Below are 18,446 nucleotides of genomic sequence, written 5' to 3' on the forward strand. Positions count from 1 at the left end.
TTTGTGCGGGAAGTAGTAGAAGAAGGAAGCGTGGATATGCAGAAGATCCATACGAAGGATAACATAGCTGATGTTCTGACCAAGCCAGTGAACACTGATAAGTTCGAGTGGTGTAGATCCTCAAGTGGCCTAGCGGTAACGTAAGCAGTAAGAAATGACAAGATTGAAAGGAGGTGTGGTGATGTGTTTGATTCTTAATCAAATCTCCAAGTGGGAGAAATGTCGGAAAAGTCGGAAGGGGGGACCATTTGAAGAGAAAAAAAAAACGTGGGTTGGCGTGGAAAGATGGAAGACGCGTTTTATACGCGTCTTCACACGGTCAAGGGGCTCTATAAATAGAGCTCCCCCTTTNATGCGTACCAAAATATAGCATGTGCCGCGCGTTCGAATGACCAGAAAAAATAGATATAAATTATACTAGGATGCATTTGGATTTGAGTGCAATCCATTTAGTTGTGTTGATGAATATTAATTGTAAATATGAAATAAATGTCATTTCACGAGCCAAATCTTTTTGTCCAAATTAAATCGTTTGTGGATGAGATTGGGAGAGTCTATGCTCCACCGGGAGCTTTACTCCCCTACATCAAATAATTGACACGTGTCTCGTCTTATTATTTTATTTTGTTTGTCTTTTTAATTTTTCTTTTCTTTTCTCTTTCCTAATTTATTGCTATTTTCTCTGTCTACTTTCTGAATTTCTCTTGGTTACCTTAACTTATCATTACATTTATATATTTAACCATGGTTGAACAATAAGAGAAGAAAAGGTTGAACGATAAAAAAAAAATCTAATTCTTCACCACCGTCAATTAAGTGATGCGAGTGTCTTCTTCCCGCCATTCAACAACCCAAAGTTCTCCCATTCAGCAGCATTAATTTTTAATGAAAGGTATGTATTTTATAGTAGTTTTTTAGTCCATTTAAAGTCCTCTTTTTCATAATCGTCATTTAATGTTTCGTTGATATCGTTTCTTGAATAGCCAAGTTTTATTTTTTGATTTAATATTATTTTTCACAATTCATTTATATGAACAATACATTAATATAAAGAATTTTTTTAAAAGAAACACAGATATGCCCATAAATACAACATTGCTAGAATGTATCATATTTTTTAAAATATCTTACTTGATCGTTTATATATCAAATAATATTGTTAATTGATGATTTTTAATATCTATAATGTTTATCTCTATTTTTTGTTAGATTTAATATTAAATGATGGAGAAGGTGTTATTGGTAATACCATTTGCACCAATGAAGACAGCAAGGCTGAAAATGAGGAGTCGTCAGATGTTGAGAAAAAAACATGCATCCACTGTTGAGGAATTTGAGCAAAGGTTAGCTATTGGTTAAACCATAAAAAGTATTGATGATGCTTATTTATTATATTGTGAGTATCCACACACCAGAGGTTTTAGTGCTCGAAGGGGGAAAGAAGCTCATTTTAGTGGTTCTAAAGATCTTTATATGAAAGAATTTGAATGTTCATCTCAAGGAATAAAGGATGGAAAGCGGAGTGCAAATAACAATAGACCTTTGTATCAAAATCTAGAAACAAGAACCAAATGTAAAGCAAGACTTAAGATTCGAAGGAAAAAAAATGAAGACTGGAGAGTGACAATTTTTGAAATTAACCATAATCATGAAATGGTTGATGAAAGTCAAAGATATTTGTTGAGATCGGCTCGTAAAGTTTCATATGCTCAAGGTGAAACTTTAAGAGTAATGTCAGAGGCTGGGATAAAACCTTCTAGTGTGTTGTCATATATGGAGAAAGAATCACGTGGAATGGAGAATTTAGGTTTTATTCGAAAAGATGCTTATAATTATATGAATTATGTCACTAAGGGACACTCGAAGGTTGAAAATGGAGATGCTTTTGAGTTGATACGATATTTTAAAACCAAATCAAACGAGGAAGACTTGTTTTATTGGGATATTCAGATGGATGAAAATGTCGTTTGTCAAATTTTTTTTTACAGAGATAGTCGAGCTAGGATTGATTTTGAGTATTTCGGTGATGTGCTTTCTTTTGATACAACTTATCGGACTAATAGATATAATTTAATATGTGCTCCATTTGTTGGCACAAATCATCATATGGATAATGTGATGTTTGGGTTAGCTTTCATGTCTGATGAAACAGAGACTTCATTTCAGTGGTTGTTTAAGACATTTTTTGAATCTATGGGGGGGAACAACCAGAAACAATTTTCACAGATCAATGTCAAGCAATGATGAATGCTATTGAATCGGTGTTTCCATGTTCACAACATCGTCTTTGCCAATGGCACATTTCAAAAAATGCCCCTTCACATTTGGGTAACTTGAATGTCAATCATGAATTTAAAGGCATGTTTATGAAGTGTATGCAATTTTGTGATTCTGAGGAAGAATTTGATGTGGTGTGGAAAAAAACGATTGGTGAGTTTGGTCTTGAAAACCATTCGTGGTTGAGGGGAATGTACAAGTCGCGACATAAATGGTCAACAACATTTAGTAATCAAAAATTTTGTGCTGGGCTTAAGGCTACCTCTAGAAGTGAATGCACAAACTCTGTTTTGAAAGATGGTGGAAAGAGAACTTTTACTCTATTTGAATTTGTGAATAGATTTGAAGAATTCAGAAACGGTGGCGGATAAAAGAAAATGAAAAAAACTATAAGTGCCGACATAAGACGCCTACACTCGTAGTGAAAAATCAATCGTTGCTACAACATGCTGCATCTGTTTATACAATTGACATCTACAAAATCTTTGAAAAGGAGTTAATGAATTCTTTAAACATTGAGTTTGATCATCCCCCTACATTCACGGGCAATCCAATGAAGTTTGACATAAGATCGGTTGGACAATCAAATAGGATCCAAAATGTCACATTTGATGTGGAAACTAATGAAATCAAATGCACTTCTCATTATTTGAAACAGTTGGAGTGTTGTGTAAGCACATTTTGATTGTTTTAAAATTCATGAATGTCCATTCGATACCAACAAGATACATAAAAATGCGATGGACGTAGACAATTAGACATAGGATACAATGTTGTGAAAATTTCAGCATGGAGTGTGGAAAAGATTCAGATGTTGTGTATAGAAATCAAATGATGAGACTTTGTTATGATCTCATTACAAAAAGTACGGTTCATGTTGATTCGAAAAACTTGATCAAAAGAAGACTTCAAAGTTTTTCANTATATATATGTATATATGTTACAGGAAGAATGATGAAAAATACAAGTAAAGTTCAAAACATTCAATATGCAAGAGATGAACTTTTTCTTGGAGCAACAACTGGTCATCCACATCATTCTCATCAAAATGGAGCTCAAGAAATGCATCATCTTCATTGGTCATCTCAAATATCTTGTCCAACATTAAATTATGTTATGCATGGTGTAAGTAAAATTATTATTATTGTTTGATTATATATAAATACATTGAAATTACTCACATGTTGTTTTTAAAGGAACACGGCCATGAATTACATAACAATTGGAATGGACTCAATTCAAATCAAATGCAACATTTATCTCATAAATTTTCACAGGTTAGTATTACCAAGTTTTAGAAGATATGAATATTATTATTATATTTTTATGAATATGAATGGTCATTAATTGTTATAAACTGGGTGCATTATTTTGTAGGATGATTGAAGACCTTGCTGATGGTAGAATAACTTTTGGAGATTTTTGATGGTATGACTAGAACATGATTTTTGCTTGTTAACAATGAATATAATGTAGTTCATATATTTGTTGAAACATATATGATGTTCTAATTATTATAAAATTACATTGAATGTTGTTGTTTCATATTTCGTATTAGTTTTATAGATATAAATATGAAAATATATAGTTACAATATTATGAATCATTTTTTGTAAATATTATGTCATAATAGGTATGACACTAGTTAGGAGAAAAAGGAAACAAGGAAAATAATAATAAATGAGGAAATAGAAAAATAAAAAAAATTAAGAAAGAAAAAACAACATTTGTAATGATAAGTTAAGGTAACCAAGAAAGAGAAATTCAGAAAGTAGATATAGAAAATAGAAATAAATTAGGAAAGAGAAAAGAAAAGAAAAATTAAAAAGACAAACAAAATAAAATAATAAGACAGACACGTGTCAATTATTTGATGTAGGGGGAGTAAAGCTCCAGGTGGAGCATAGACTCTCCCAGCCAAAACCTGTAGTAGATCTCACACAGCGTTGAATTTTTTCGATTTAAAACTATCATGTGGAAGCACGAACTAGACAGTCATCATTCGACACGTGTTAGTCTCCAGCACAATATCTGGGTGGCAAGGAGCAGCGACACGTGTCTCAGGTGCCCGATTCCCCCAGAAGTCTCTTATATTTAAATGACCTCTGACCTCTATCCTGTCCACTCTTTGTCTCTCGATTCCCCTGCCCCAAGGCCCCCAGCCCCTCTTTTAACTAGTATATAATTTACATATGCTCTCTTAGGGCTTAGTATTCTGCACGCCGTGGAATCTGCCGACTGGGTAAATCTTTACTTAAATAATCTCTGTTTCTTTATTTGATTTTTTGTGTTTTTTCTGCCGTGGAAATTTGTAATTTAATACTTTTTACGATGTTGGTTTTCTTGATTTTCTCCGATGTGCTTTGATTCTTTGAGTTGACCATGATGATTTTAAAACTTCGAGCCTCTTTTGGATTTATGCAGAATGTTAGGATTCTTGAATGTAATTAGTTAATTTTTTTTTTTTTTTTAAGTCTGAACACGATATGTACCTCTAATTTCACGCTATTTGATTTTTCACTCACTTAGTTTTTGTTATGAGTTTATTTATTCAGTTGCAATTTTTCACTATTGTTTATATATATGTTAAGGTGTGAGATATAAATTGTTGAGTTGTTAAAGTTCACAGTTTAGAAAGGAAATCAGATAAAATTTGAACTTTTTTAATTTAACGACAAAGGTTGCACCTCGCAGATGTTTATCTGTACTTAATTTATTGTTCACCGGTAGATTGTTTTCTCATAATATGTACAAACTTAGGTTTGACATTGAGGTGTTGTAGGAAGATTTAGGCTGCTTTTCGATCTATGGATTCGAGCGACGTGGAATACATCCATCATGAATGTTTCAGAATTTGAAATTCATTCATCAAATTCAAGAAAATTCTAGAGTATGAATTCAAGAGTTCTATCAAAAGTAGTCACTTTTAATATTCGTTAGTCTTTTTTCGAAATCATGTCTTCCAAATACATCATAAGATCCAATTTCATCAATCCAAACGTAAATCTAGTTGATTTTTCATTATATATAGCAGGTGTGGTCGATACTTGGAGCCACAGTGTGCTTTGCTGTGGATGTTGGATGATTTTTTTTAGTTTCGACCACAGTTCATACATTCTATTTGCAGTAATTTGCATAATGCAATTTTTTCTTGCAGTTTTAGGTTGAGAATTGAAGCAGAAATAATAACGCGTAAGGCCATGAATAGTTCGGATCAGCAACAGCTGCCTCTACACCAGAACCGGCAGCAACAGCTTGCAGCTGCTGGAGGAATAGCAGCGAGTGGTCAAATGGTTTATGCCACTTCTTATCAAACAACGCCAATGGTGGCTACCGGCACTCCAGCTAGCTCCGTTTCCTCTCCAACTCAGCTTCCAACTACTTTCCCCCCTCAACAACAGCTTGGTGGTTATCATCAACCTCAGCAATTCCATGGTCATCAGCAGCAGCTCCAGGCTTTCTGGACCAACCAAATGCAGGAAGTCGAACAAACTATCGAATTCAAGAACCACAGTCTTCCACTAGCTCGCATAAAAAAGATAATGAAAGCTGATGAAGACGTTAGAATGATCTCCGCTGAAGCTCCAGTTATATTTGCTAAGGCTTGTGAGATGTTCATTTTGGAGCTGACGATGCGGGCTTGGTTACACACGGAGGAGAATAAGAGACGGACCCTCCAGAAGAATGATATAGCTGCTGCAATTTCAAGAACCGATGTGTTTGATTTTTTGGTTGACATCATTCCTAGAGATGAACTGAAGGAAGAGGGTCTTGGCATCGCTAAAGCTACTATTCCATTAATGGGATCTCCTGCAGATGCAGTTCCATATTACTATGTTCCCCAACACAATCCACAGCTCGACCAATCCGCACTTTATGGCGGTCAACAGTCGAGACCACCTTTCTCTTTCATGGCCTGGCCACAGTTGAATTCTCAGCAGCACCCACCAGAGCAGCAGCCAAGTGATCCATAACTGTAAGGATAATGCTTGAGCTCTACTGAATTTGTGCCGAAAGATGTTTATTACTCTGTTTGAAAGATTGTGTGGTATATCTGGAAGAAACTCTATATGATGTTAGTGGGTGTATTCAGGTTGAGGGGAGTCTTATTTGTATGATATTTGGTCCTAAGAGGAACTCGAAAATCCAGAAGAGGTGAAAATACGTTTGTGGTTTGTAAATAGAATCATGTTTTTGCTAACTTTAATTGCGAATAGATTAGAAAATTAATACTATTTCCATGAATTTTCCAAGAACGGCGATCTCAAATTTTCGTTTTGATCTTCGTAGTTGGATCATAAAGTCTGTCCGTCCTGGGTGGCACCAACGAGATGTTGTGTCAGACGTGCTGATGGCCTTCTCTCGAAGGTCTCGACTTTCCAACTCCAAGACATTCTTGTGATTCAAATCTATTTAAAATAAAAAAAAATTATACGTACCCTCTTCGTAAGTTGTACTTGTGGCCATCCATCCATGATAAAGAAAGACAAAAACTTGTGTGAAACAGTTTCACGGATCGTATATTTTGTGAGACGGATCTCTTATTTTGGTTATTCATAAAAAAATATTACTTTTTATACTAAGAGTATTACTTTTTATTAGAAATATATGTAGGGTTGATCCGTCTATTCATGAGACCGTCCTACATAAACCTAGTCATTTAAAAAAAAAAAAGAAAAAGAAAATACTTCCTAGGATTCTTCGAAATTTCTTTGATTACTTCCAAGAGGTGACATTGATATCAATTCTCGGTTGGTCCGAATACCAATCGACAAGCATGTTAGATTATGTAAATCTGTTACGGTCATTATTATCAGATGATTTTTAAATCAAACTTTAGGCCATTAAATTTAATATCATGATATATTTTTTTATAAACCAAAATAACACTATTCTAAGTTATAAAAATATTCCGTCTTTTATATACAAAATATCATAAAAACCTTTGAAGTAAATTTGTAGCTAATTTTTAAATGTTAATATCACATATAACATAAAAAACCATTTTTACAAATTTAAAATTTTAATATTAACTATATTTTTTTTAAAAAAAAAATTTTAAAGTGCCAAGATCATTGACATGCTTAATTATTAAAATATAATAAAATGAAATTTTTAAATATAATATATCCTATAATGATATTGATATAGTATTCTTTTTATATTGAAGTTGGTAAAAATGCTCAAATAGTGTTTTATTTGGTGGAATAAACGAGTGTTCGATCAATAATCAACGGTTTGATTTTTCATATTAATATTTTTTAAAGGCTGTTTATAACACAATACTTGGCCGATATAATTTAGGTGACTAAGGTAACTTGACAAAAATTTGAATTAGGTATTTAAATTCCTCTATTCGGTGATTATTCAACTGGAATATTTGGTTGGTTGGGGGGAGATTCAACCAAGGCCTCGTTGGTGCTATATATAATCATAAAATGCCAAAAAGGACTCAATGAAGTTCTCTACTTCTCACGAACGTGTTGAATTATAGGCCGGCAGACAGCCAACAGGAACGAAGCTATTTACAGATTCATTTAAATGAGCTGTGTATTAGTGTCATCCAACAAGAATTTGGAAATGGAGTCTCCATTCAGGCCAGATATTCTCAAAGGAAAAGTCGCTCTGTTGACGGGAGGCGGGTCGGGAATCGGTTTCGAGCTGTCTACCCAGTTCGGTAAACACGGGGCCTCCGTTGCTATCATGGGCCGCCGCAAGAACGTCATCCACGACGCCGTCTCCGTGCTCCAATCCCTTGGTATCCCTGTAAAAATACTTCCTTTTCTGATCAATGATCTCCGCCATGGCTGTAATTCTTTAATGTGTGGTTTAGCAGTTTGCTTTGATTTTATTAAGGGATTCAGGCTGTTGGATTCGAAGGGGATGTTCGGAAGCAGGAAGATGCTCGGAGAGTGGTGGAGGCAACTGTAGAGAGGTTTGGAAAGCTGGACATTCTTGTGAACGCAGCTGCTGGAAATTTCCTCGTTGCCGCCGAAAATCTTTCGCCTAATGGTTTTAAAACAGGTTTGGTCTGGCTTTGGCTTCCACTTTTCATTCATCTTGTTTTAACCTTCTGAGAATTGAGCTTTAAGCGTTCAACTGTTCATCAAATGCATAATCATAATGTTTGTATTGCTGCTGTGTCGGAAAATGATAGTTGTGTCATAGCTTTCGTGCGGTTACTGATAATCTGACCGCGAGCGATATATTGTCTTAAGGATGGATAATTGGTATCTTGGCAGTCGGCCTGACCAAACCGAATCTGTTACCACAAAGAATTCCACTTAATCATCACTCACTTCCCTGCAAGTTTTTACACAAAATAAGGCTAATAAGCTTTTGAATCAAATCAACCGTAATTCCTGCTTGAAAACGCGTACGATAGACCGTTCGTCCATGTGCAAAGTTCGAGGGAAATTCCCTTCGACGATGACTCAAATTGAAAGGTGCTCGCCAATTGGCGACCTTGGTTGACGTTTCAGACACCTTTTGATTCTTGATTCTAATTTTTTCTGTCATAAATCACAGAAAAGCATTCTGTATTTTGTTTATGTTTGAGAAAAGCTTCAAAACTACTTGGTTATATCCATATATGCAGTGATGGATATTGATTCAGTTGGAACATTTACTATGTGCCACGAAGCACTTAAATATCTCAAGAAAGGTGGACCGGGAAAGGACTCATCCACTGGCGGATTTATACTAAACATCAGCGCCACTTTACACTACACGGCATCTTGGTATCAAATCCATGTATCTGCAGCTAAGGTCTCTGATTTTCATCCGATCTGTTCAAACACTTTGGCTTTCTTGAATACTTATCAAGTTAGCAACTTCTATCTCTAGGCTGCCGTTGATGCCCTCACAAGAAATTTAGCTCTTGAATGGGGTACGGACTATGATATCAGAGTTAACGGGGTTGCACCTGGACCTATAGGAGATACCACAGGTATGAGTAAACTTCTACCTAAAGAAATCAACAATGGAGGGGCTGAATCTGTGCCGCTTTATAAAGTTGGTGAGAAGTGGGATATTGCAATGGCTGCTATATATCTTGCCTCTGTCGCTGGTGCGTAATCTTGGAACTTACGTTTATATTCTTATTGACTTAATAGGATATAAATCCATGCCACTTGATCGCGGTGGATACAAATGTGCTATCAGAAATAACTTCCAGAGGATAAACTGCCAATTTCTTGATAACCTTTTGTTCCCAAGGTAACGACTCTGAATTGTACATGTAGGTAAGTATATAAATGGAACGACCCTCGTTGTAGATGGAGGGCTATGGTTGAGCCAGCCACGCCACCTCCCCAAGGAGGCAGTCAAGCAACTATCCCGGGCTGTGGAGAAACGATCGTGTGCTGAACCAGCTGGAATTCCTGCCAGCAAGCTGTAGCCTGTGAAGAAAACCTGCTTTGTTTTCGTGGACTTGTTTTTCTAACTGTTTTCAGTGGAGTTATGGTAACGTAACATTTAATATGTCTGAAAAAATTCACTCCTTTGAGTCCAGAGAATTTAGTTAGTGCATGTTCATGAAGACAATATTTTTCAGTCTGCTACATATACATGTAGCATTAACAATTTGATTGCATTTCCTGATACATTTCATGAATTGCTTGATGCTTCTGGTCGCCCTTAAATTAATTTAATTAACTATTTGAATATAGAATGGAAAATAGGAAACAACCAACCAAAGATACATGAAACAAGAAACCTTAAAAGTTGTGTTGAACTAAAAATTTCAAATCATTCATTTTAATTTTGAACTAATTAATACACTGAAATGAAATTGAAACGTCAAATAAATCTTTCTATCCAAATACTAACATAAATGAAAACTTTTAAAATGTCATAAACCGTTGGTTCAAAAAATATTAATATCATATTCTGAATAAATAAATTTATTATATTGAAAATAAATTTGAGTAGGTCTCTTGTGAGACGTTCTCACGAATCTTTATCTGTGAGACGGGTCAACCCTATCGATATTCACAATAAAAAGTAATATTTTTCATGGATGATCCAAATAAGATATATGTATCACAAAATATGACCCGTGAGACCGTTTACTCGTGTTTGAAGTTTTTGTGGTGAGATGGTTGTGCTTATGTATGTGTGTACTATTGGCCAATAAGATAAAGAGAAGGAGAAGATAAAATAAGTAAATACAAGATAAGCGAAAGACCAAAGAACGAGCTTCACACCATATAACTTCGCCTACCTCAAACTGCACGATAAGAGTGAAACTAATATCCACACATAACCCACCTCGCTCACTTTATTCCTCATTCCCCGAGCACACACGCAGGGGGAGTGCTAATGGCGGCGACACCAGCTTCTCCTGCTTTCTGCAGCATTCCCAAGTCTTCATCATCCACAATCAGGGCTTCTCTCAGTGCCCCCACGACCCGTTTCTTCGGAAACGTCCCGCCAAGTCGTCTGGGCTTCGCCGCCGCCGCCGTGGACCCGTTATTTAGTCATCACATTGCCACTAAATTGCGATCTTTCAACAATCCGTCGGCCAAGCCGGTGAGGGGTGTTGCTTCCATGGCGAAGAAGAGCGTGGGTGACCTCACATCCGCTGACCTCAAGGGAAAGAAGGTGTTTGTGAGGGCTGACCTCAATGTGCCACTTGATGAAAATCAAAACATTACTGATGATACTAGGATTAGAGCTGCTGTCCCGACGATAAAACACTTGATTAACAATGGTGCGAAAGTCATTCTTTCCAGTCACTTGGTGAGTGAGTTATTATGATTCTCGATTTTCATATTGACTGAATGTTGAATTATTCGTTTATGGGTTTAATTTGACTTTGATTTACGTTGTTATAGACATTATTGTAATCATATCAACGGGGACTAGTTGTTTTTGGTGTCCTTGGTTACCACAATGTAATCCTTGCCGCCTCAACATAGTTTTTGAATTTGATTTCCCATTTGTCAATTGTATGATGTTATTACAACCAAAGTCTTTTTTTTGGGTTGGTTTCTGATGATTTAAGTGGCATTGAAAACGAAGAAAATAGGACGTGTTTCCATATTGTTTTGAGCTCAAGGGATTTTGAATATCTATGTCTGTGAAATTGTTTTATTATGTGGATGTCTGGAATGTCACTCTTACTGTTTGTTCGTGGTTTCTCAGGGACGGCCAAAGGGTGTCACTCCTAAGTACAGTCTTGGACCCCTTGTTCCCAGGCTATCTGAATTGCTTGGGATTCAGGTATCCATATTTATGGCCAAAAAAAGAAAAAAATTGATAGAAGGGATAGAATTTGAAGTGAAACATTACTGCGTATAAGTTTTTTCCAGAGGCTACTAAGAGTAATTGTATCCTTTTTTAATGATCTGTTGGGGTATATTGAATCAGGTTGTAAAAGCTGATGACTGTATTGGTCCTGAGGTTGAAAAATTGGTGGCTTCACTCCCCGACGGTGGTGTCCTCCTGCTTGAGAATGTTCGGTTTTACAAAGAGGAAGAGAAGAATGAACCTGAGTTTGCAAAGAAGCTTGCCTCATTGGCAGATCTTTTTGTGAATGATGCATTTGGTACTGCACACAGAGCACATGCCTCTACTGAAGGAGTTACAAAGTTCTTGAAGCCTTCTGTTGCTGGTTTCCTTTTACAGAAAGTTAGACTTGTTTTATTCACACATTCTTTACATTTTTTTAGCTGACACATTCTTTACATTTACAGATTATCATCGAGTATTTTTCTAGTTTAGAAGTTAAATTTATTTTCCATCTAACTTTTGTTATGCATTTACTGCTTTAGGAACTTAACTATCTAGTTGGGGCTGTTTCGAGCCCAAAGAGACCATTTGCTGCCATTGTTGGCGGTTCGAAGGTGTCTTCCAAGATTGGAGTGATTGAATCACTTCTTGAAAAATGTGACATCTTGCTTTTGGGTGGAGGAATGATCTTTACATTTTACAAAGCACAAGGACTGTCAGTAGGATCGTCCCTTGTAGAAGAAGACAAGCTAGGTCTTGCAACATCGCTACTTGAGAAGGCCAAGGTCAATGGAGTGAGTCTCTTGCTGCCTACTGACGTGGTTATAGCAGACAAGTTTGCCCCCGATGCTGAATCCAAGGTTCTTTTCCTCGACCTCTAAGTTCTGACTCGGAAATCTTTAGATGATTCTTGCTCTCGATGCCATTTATTCTGTTTCCAATGTTGATCCCAACTATGAAGAAAGAAACAACGAGAAGGGAAACTCCCTCTTGATCTTTGAAAGATGCATAACAATTGGGACTTGAAATAGTGATTGAATTTTGCAGGTCGTGCCAGCATCCAGCATCCCAGATGGCTGGATGGGATTGGATATAGGACCGGATTCTGTCAAGACATTCAGTGAAGCCTTAGAGACTACAAAAACTGTTATTTGGAATGGCCCAATGGGAGTGTTCGAGTTTGAAAAGTTTGCCTTTGGCACTGAGGTAATCCAACTATAATATATGTTTCCATGATCTCAAGCTTTTCTGTTAGCCCTTGTAAACCAGTGCAACCAGAATTTACAGTTGTTGCTACTGATTGTGAATTCCATACCTATCTTGATAAAAAGTAGTACAAAATCAACATCCTGTTTAAAACCTGTAATTTCTTGGCCGAAGAACCTCAGTGTTTTTGAGACTCTTTACGTTGGCTACATGATAGTACACACCTCTGACAATATGACACTAAAATTCTTAAAACAAGTGTTTGGCCAGCAAAATTCCCTTCTATACTGTGTGGATGACTGACTCTGGCAAATTATTGAAATTTGGCATTGAATTGGTGCAGTATGTAAAATATTGACTTGCATTATTACCGCTACTTATAATTATTAGTATAGTGGTATACACTCGCAGCTATATCCCTTTTAAAATATAAATGACACCGTATACGACTCTCCAAGTTTTGTTAAAGCAAACGACTTTACTTTTTTTCAAAGAGAATAAAAAATCATTGGTTCTGAATGCGAATTTGTTTGCAGGCCATCGCAAAGAAGCTGGCTGAACTTAGCGGGAAGGGAGTGACGACAATTATTGGAGGTGGCGACTCGGTTGCAGCGGTTGAGAAAGTTGGAGTTGCTGATGTAATGAGCCACATATCAACTGGTGGTGGTGCCAGTTTGGAGCTTTTGGAAGGCAAAGAACTTCCGGGTGTCCTTGCCCTCGATGAAAAAGTTGTTGCAGTTTCAGTGTAAACGTATAGGCATCGTCCTAATAGATTCTTTTAACCATATGTATTGTGTACGCGATGCGTTCCGCTTTGTAATCGAGGAAATGTAGTAGAATATATGTTCATGTTGTACATATTCCATTTTTCTTGTTGAATCACAATCCCGCTTGATATTTTATCAGCCCCGGTAGTTATTATATAATGATATATCTAATATTCTTTTATCAATATTTATATCTATGCTATCTATACTATATTATTAAGTGTGACATCTTTAGAATAACTATTTTACAGGACATCAAAATATTTAATTCCATAAATACCTTTCTTATCTTATTAAAAATTTTTCTAAGTCACTTCATATTTTGCATAGAAAAAATTCTAAACAAAATTTCTCTTTTAAATCGAACAACTCTTATAAATTGAAAATAATTTCGTATTAATTTTTTCGTATTATTTGATTAAATTAAAAATAATAATAACATATATAACGCGTGTGTATTTTTTTACTAGTTATATCTATACTATTTTATTAAAGTTGAGACACTTAGAGTAACTAATTTTGGTGTCATGGTCTGTTTTAATAATTATATATATTAATAAAATGTTAAAATTTTAATGCAAGTTATATGTAGTTTAGCGGATAGAGTCATTGTTTTTTGGATTTATGTTATATATTCAATTCTTACTGAGATTATTTTTTTATTATTTTATTTTTCAACTTATTTTTAAATTTATATATCAAAATTACAGTGTAGTCCATCACTATTTCTTATAATTATATTTTGATCCTCATTTAAATATAAATCAAATGAATTATAAAAAAATATTATACAAGCACGCAATACGTGCGTCGGTGCACTAGTATAATAAATAGTTGAGCTTACTAGCGGACAACCCCCAAATAAAATTGTCCTTCCGTTATAAAGATATGTAAATTTGATTTTATGTACGCGTTAGTAATTTTAATCTTTTCTCATCAAATTTTTTCATATTTTTCTCAACTAACGGTTAGAAATATGATAAATTACATTTCAATTTAATTATTATATAATTTTATATGTAAAAGATTTAATTAAATCAAATCCTGGAGAAAATTCTTTTTTATATATAAAATCATAACCAAACTAATTACTTGAAAAATAAAAAAAATATGATTTATATATTTCAGAGAAAGAACCCGGGTCTCTAAAATGTTGAAATATGCCGAAAATATCCAAAATTTGAACATAAAGTGCGATTTACTATTTTACAAAAACACGATTATAATACAATGTTGAACTAAAACTGTTTTAGGTTAATTTTAGATGAAATTATCTGAATTGAATTGGAGAATGGTTTGAAGTATAGATTTCAAATAAAATCGTTATCTGGTTCATTTACTGTAATGATAAATAATCTCTCTTTTTTTTAAAAAAAAATCCAAAAATGATAAATTTGTATTTTTATTTGAGGGGCGTGACTAATGACTTGGTGTAGTGGAACATATAACATTATATTATAATTTCATTTTTGAGTCAACATTATATGCTACTCCTAAGATGATTAATTTAATATTTTGCTAACGACAAAAGCAAGCAAGAATAAACTAGCCAACAAGCATGCATTGTGACTAAAAGGTGGAAAGGGATCGTGAGTTTTTTTGAGCCGATTTAATAAATATTTGATTATATTAAAACTCATCAAACTCGAACCGAAATCAAACATGTTTGAATTTTTTTCGGTCAAAACTCAAGTCGAAAATATTTTGTGTATCGTTCTCGAGTTTTAATATTTTATTAATATAATATTATTAAATATTAAATATATACATATTTCGAATTTTTTGGACGTTTCAAGCTTTCGAATTTTCATCCTCAAATTTTATATCCGAGTAATAATTCAAATAGCTGGCACATAAGTTCGGATATTTCGAGTCGAACGCGAGCAAAAAAATTTAAAATTTTCAAGCTTTGAATCGAGCTCGAATATACAACTCGAACCATATTCGAACATTAAATTTTCATTAATATTCGACTCGATTCAGTTCGTCCACACCTCTAGCAGTGACGTATTAGTTTTATTCTTATGTTTTCAACGCTAATTATTTTTGTACCTCCTTAATTTGCAATATAAGTATAAATTAACTGTATTGTAAGTCACAATTCGGAGGTTTTAATTTTAAATTAATTAATTCCATGCATAGTCATTATAGAGAATTGTTTTTTTAAACATCTTAATGATGTTGGAATATTGTGAGAAAATTGGTGAATTCTTTTACCATTTATAATTAAAAAGTGTTCTTAAAATATTTGTACGGATATTGTTTTTTTTTTTTAAGGCTGGATGATTGAATTTTGTTACTATAGAGTTTTGAATCAAAACCTCCTCCCAACTTTCATAATTTGGTGTGAGATGAACTATAAGTTGTCGAAACATATATAAATGTTTTCAAAAAAATATTAAACCTATAATTTATTTAAGTTTAAATTTGAATTTGTCCCAACTGTTAAAACTATAGGACATACATAATTACAAAAAGAATTCATATTAAGTGAGCAAAATTATAAAAAGAATTCATAATTTTTTCCCTCCAATTTGAATGAAAATTATGTTGGAAATTTTAATAAAAATTTAAAGTTTGAATAAAAAATTGTGTCTCATGAATGTGGGAGTGTCTTTTGGCTCTCCACATTCTTGAGTTAATTGAAGAGTTTTGACTCTTCATATTCTTGAGTTAATGGGAAGATTAATTGAGTTAATTAATCTTCCATGACTCTTGGTGTGCATTTTGGGGCTTATAAATAGTGGGTTCATTTCCTCATTTCAAGTACATGAAATTTTCTCTCTTTCAAGCTCTCTCTTGCATTACATATTGTTATCTTTCCATTTGGCCTCTCGTAAAATCTCGGTGATAAAGTAAAGGTACGTTTTCAGTTCGCCGTAGTAGTGTCTCGTGCTAAGTCACTGCTGGTTGTTCCGTTGTATCCTGGGAAACAGACGTCCGCTGAAACCTCGAAGCACATACCGGAGAGGGCGAATCTGTTTTAAGGAAACTGTACATGCTACAGGCCTCGGTTTGGTTTTGTTTTCTTTTACATAATAGTCATACTGTAAACATCACACTTGTTTCGGTTATTACTTTATCTCTACAAGTTTGTTTTTATGCTACTGGTTTTAGCAATTTTTCTAACAATCTTAAAACAGATTACTCATTACGTGTTGTTTCAGATATGGCTACTGAAACCAGTGTGCAAAGGGAAACTGGTCATGTTGTCCCTCCTCAAGTTGTCCCTCATGGTTCCCCACGTGCTGCTGCGGTTACTGTTCCAGCCAGTCACGGTGACAAACCTGAGAAGTTCACTGGTGTGGACTTCAAAAGGTGGCAGCAGAAGATGCTGTTTTACTTGACGATGCTGAACCTGGCAAGATTCCTTACTAAGGAGGCTCCTAAACTCAACGAGGGTGAGGGAGATGTTGAATCTGTTAGTGCGGTTGAGGCATGGAATCATTCTGATTTCTTATGCCGAAACTATGTACTAAACGGATTGGCCGATTCGCTCTACAACGTGTTTTGCGAAAAGAAAACGGCTAAAGAACTGTGGGAATCTCTTGACAGAAAGTACAAAACCGAGGATGCCGGGGCCAAGAAATTTCTTGTTGGTAGTTTTTTGGACTTTAAAATGGTGGATTCAAAGCTGGTTATCAGCCAAGTTCAAGAACTCCAAGTGATTCTTCACGAGATTCACGGTGAGGGGATGACTTTGAGCGAATCATTCCAAGTAGCCGCTATTGTTGAGAAGCTACCACCAGCTTGGAAGGATTTCAAAAATTACTTGAAGCACAAGCGAAAGGAGATGAATGTTGAAGAGCTCATTGTTCGACTTCGTATCGAGGAAGACAATAAGAGCGCGGAAAGACGATTGTTTTCTCCTATTGCTGCTAAGGCAAATGTTGTCGAGCATGGTCAAAGCTCGAAAAAGAGAACATTTTCCTTTTCCAACAAAAGGTTGAACATGGGACCCAAGGGAGGCATTTCGAAGAAAAAGTTCTCCGGAAAATGCTACAATTGTGATGGTATGGGTCACAAGGCATCTGAGTGTAAGAAGCCGAAGAGAAACCGAGAGGCGAATGTGGTAGAGAACATTGCTCATGAGGTTTCGAACATGAATCTCTGTGCTGTAATATCAGAGGTTAATCTGGTGGGTTCTAATCCAAGGGAGTGGTGGATCGACACTGGTGCCACTCGCCATGTTTGCTCCGACAAGGAGATGTTTGCTACTCTTGAGGAATCTATGAATGGGGAAAAGTTATTCATGGGAAATTCCGCCACTTCGGAGATCAAGGGTGAAGGGAAAGTTATCCTAAAGATGACATCTGGAAAAGAACTGACTTTGAACAATGTGCTGTTTGTGCCTGACATCCGCAAGAACTTGGTGTCAGGGTCGCTTCTTAACAAGCATGGTTTCCGCATTGTATTCGAGTCAGATAAGGTGGTTTTGTCGAAAAGTGGAATGTTTGTTGGCAAAGGGTATGTTTGTAATGGTTTATTCAAACTCAATGTGATGGCTATTAAGCCTGTGATGAATAAAGTTAATGCATTTGCTTACTTACTTGAGTCTTCTTGTTTATGGCATGGTAGACTTGGACACGTTAATTATGATACAATTCGTAGACTAATTAACATGAAAAGCATTCCTGCATTCCAAATTGATAAACAACACAAATGTGAAACCTGTGTTGAGGCAAAACTAAAGAGATCATCTTTTCGAACTATTGAAAGAAATAGCGAACCACTTGATATAATTCACAGTGATGTATGTGATTTAAAAGGTGTACAAACTCGTGGTGGAAATAAATATTTCATTACTTTTGTTGACGATAGCACAAAATTTTGTTATGTGTATCTCCTCAAAAGTAAGGATGAAGCTATTGACAAATTTGTCCAATATAAGAGTGAAGTTGAAAATCAACTTAGCAATAAAATTAAGGTGCTAAGAAGTGATCGTGGAGGTGAATATGAATC

The 18,446-nt window shown here is 35.2% G+C and overlaps 4 protein-coding genes across 7 annotated transcripts; all 4 read left to right on the forward strand.

The window, feature by feature from the left end:
- Window positions 1-1,653: 1,653 nt before the first annotated feature.
- LOC140980785 (protein FAR1-RELATED SEQUENCE 5-like) lies at window positions 1,654-2,244 on the forward strand. The gene has a single exon (XM_073446823.1). It carries the CDS (start codon window positions 1,654-1,656, stop codon window positions 2,242-2,244), a length of 591 nt encoding a protein of 196 aa, XP_073302924.1.
- Window positions 2,245-4,275: 2,031 nt separating this feature from the next.
- LOC140981501 (nuclear transcription factor Y subunit C-4-like) lies at window positions 4,276-6,512 on the forward strand. The gene is made up of 2 exons (XM_073447917.1): window positions 4,276-4,519; window positions 5,435-6,512. The coding sequence occupies exon 2, from the start codon at window positions 5,478-5,480 to the stop codon at window positions 6,249-6,251; it is 774 nt and encodes a 257-aa protein (XP_073304018.1). The 5' UTR covers window positions 4,276-4,519; window positions 5,435-5,477; the 3' UTR covers window positions 6,252-6,512.
- Window positions 6,513-7,727: 1,215 nt separating this feature from the next.
- Window positions 7,728-9,807, forward strand: LOC140980350 (peroxisomal 2,4-dienoyl-CoA reductase [(3E)-enoyl-CoA-producing]-like). Of its 4 annotated transcripts, none has more exons than XM_073446116.1 (5): window positions 7,728-8,043; window positions 8,142-8,301; window positions 8,876-9,045; window positions 9,124-9,346; window positions 9,522-9,807. In XM_073446116.1, exons 1-5 carry the CDS (start codon window positions 7,819-7,821, stop codon window positions 9,674-9,676), a joined length of 933 nt encoding a protein of 310 aa, XP_073302217.1. In that variant the 5' UTR covers window positions 7,728-7,818; the 3' UTR covers window positions 9,677-9,807. The 4 variants fall into 4 exon arrangements, with proteins under 4 accessions (XP_073302217.1, XP_073302216.1, XP_073302218.1 ...); XM_073446115.1 differs by having other exon boundaries at window positions 7,731-8,035; window positions 8,134-8,301; XM_073446117.1 differs by having other exon boundaries at window positions 7,856-8,043; window positions 8,134-8,301.
- Window positions 9,808-10,481: 674 nt separating this feature from the next.
- LOC140981089 (phosphoglycerate kinase, chloroplastic-like) lies at window positions 10,482-13,622 on the forward strand. Its single transcript, XM_073447346.1, has 6 exons — window positions 10,482-11,019; window positions 11,425-11,502; window positions 11,650-11,910; window positions 12,054-12,371; window positions 12,559-12,717; window positions 13,254-13,622. Exons 1-6 carry the CDS (start codon window positions 10,600-10,602, stop codon window positions 13,464-13,466), a joined length of 1,449 nt encoding a protein of 482 aa, XP_073303447.1. The 5' UTR covers window positions 10,482-10,599; the 3' UTR covers window positions 13,467-13,622.
- The last annotated feature ends 4,824 nt before the right edge of the window (window positions 13,623-18,446 follow it).

Source organism: Primulina huaijiensis, chromosome 7, assembly GCF_012295235.1.
Source record: "Primulina huaijiensis isolate GDHJ02 chromosome 7, ASM1229523v2, whole genome shotgun sequence".
NCBI lineage: Eukaryota > Viridiplantae > Streptophyta > Magnoliopsida > Lamiales > Gesneriaceae > Primulina > Primulina huaijiensis.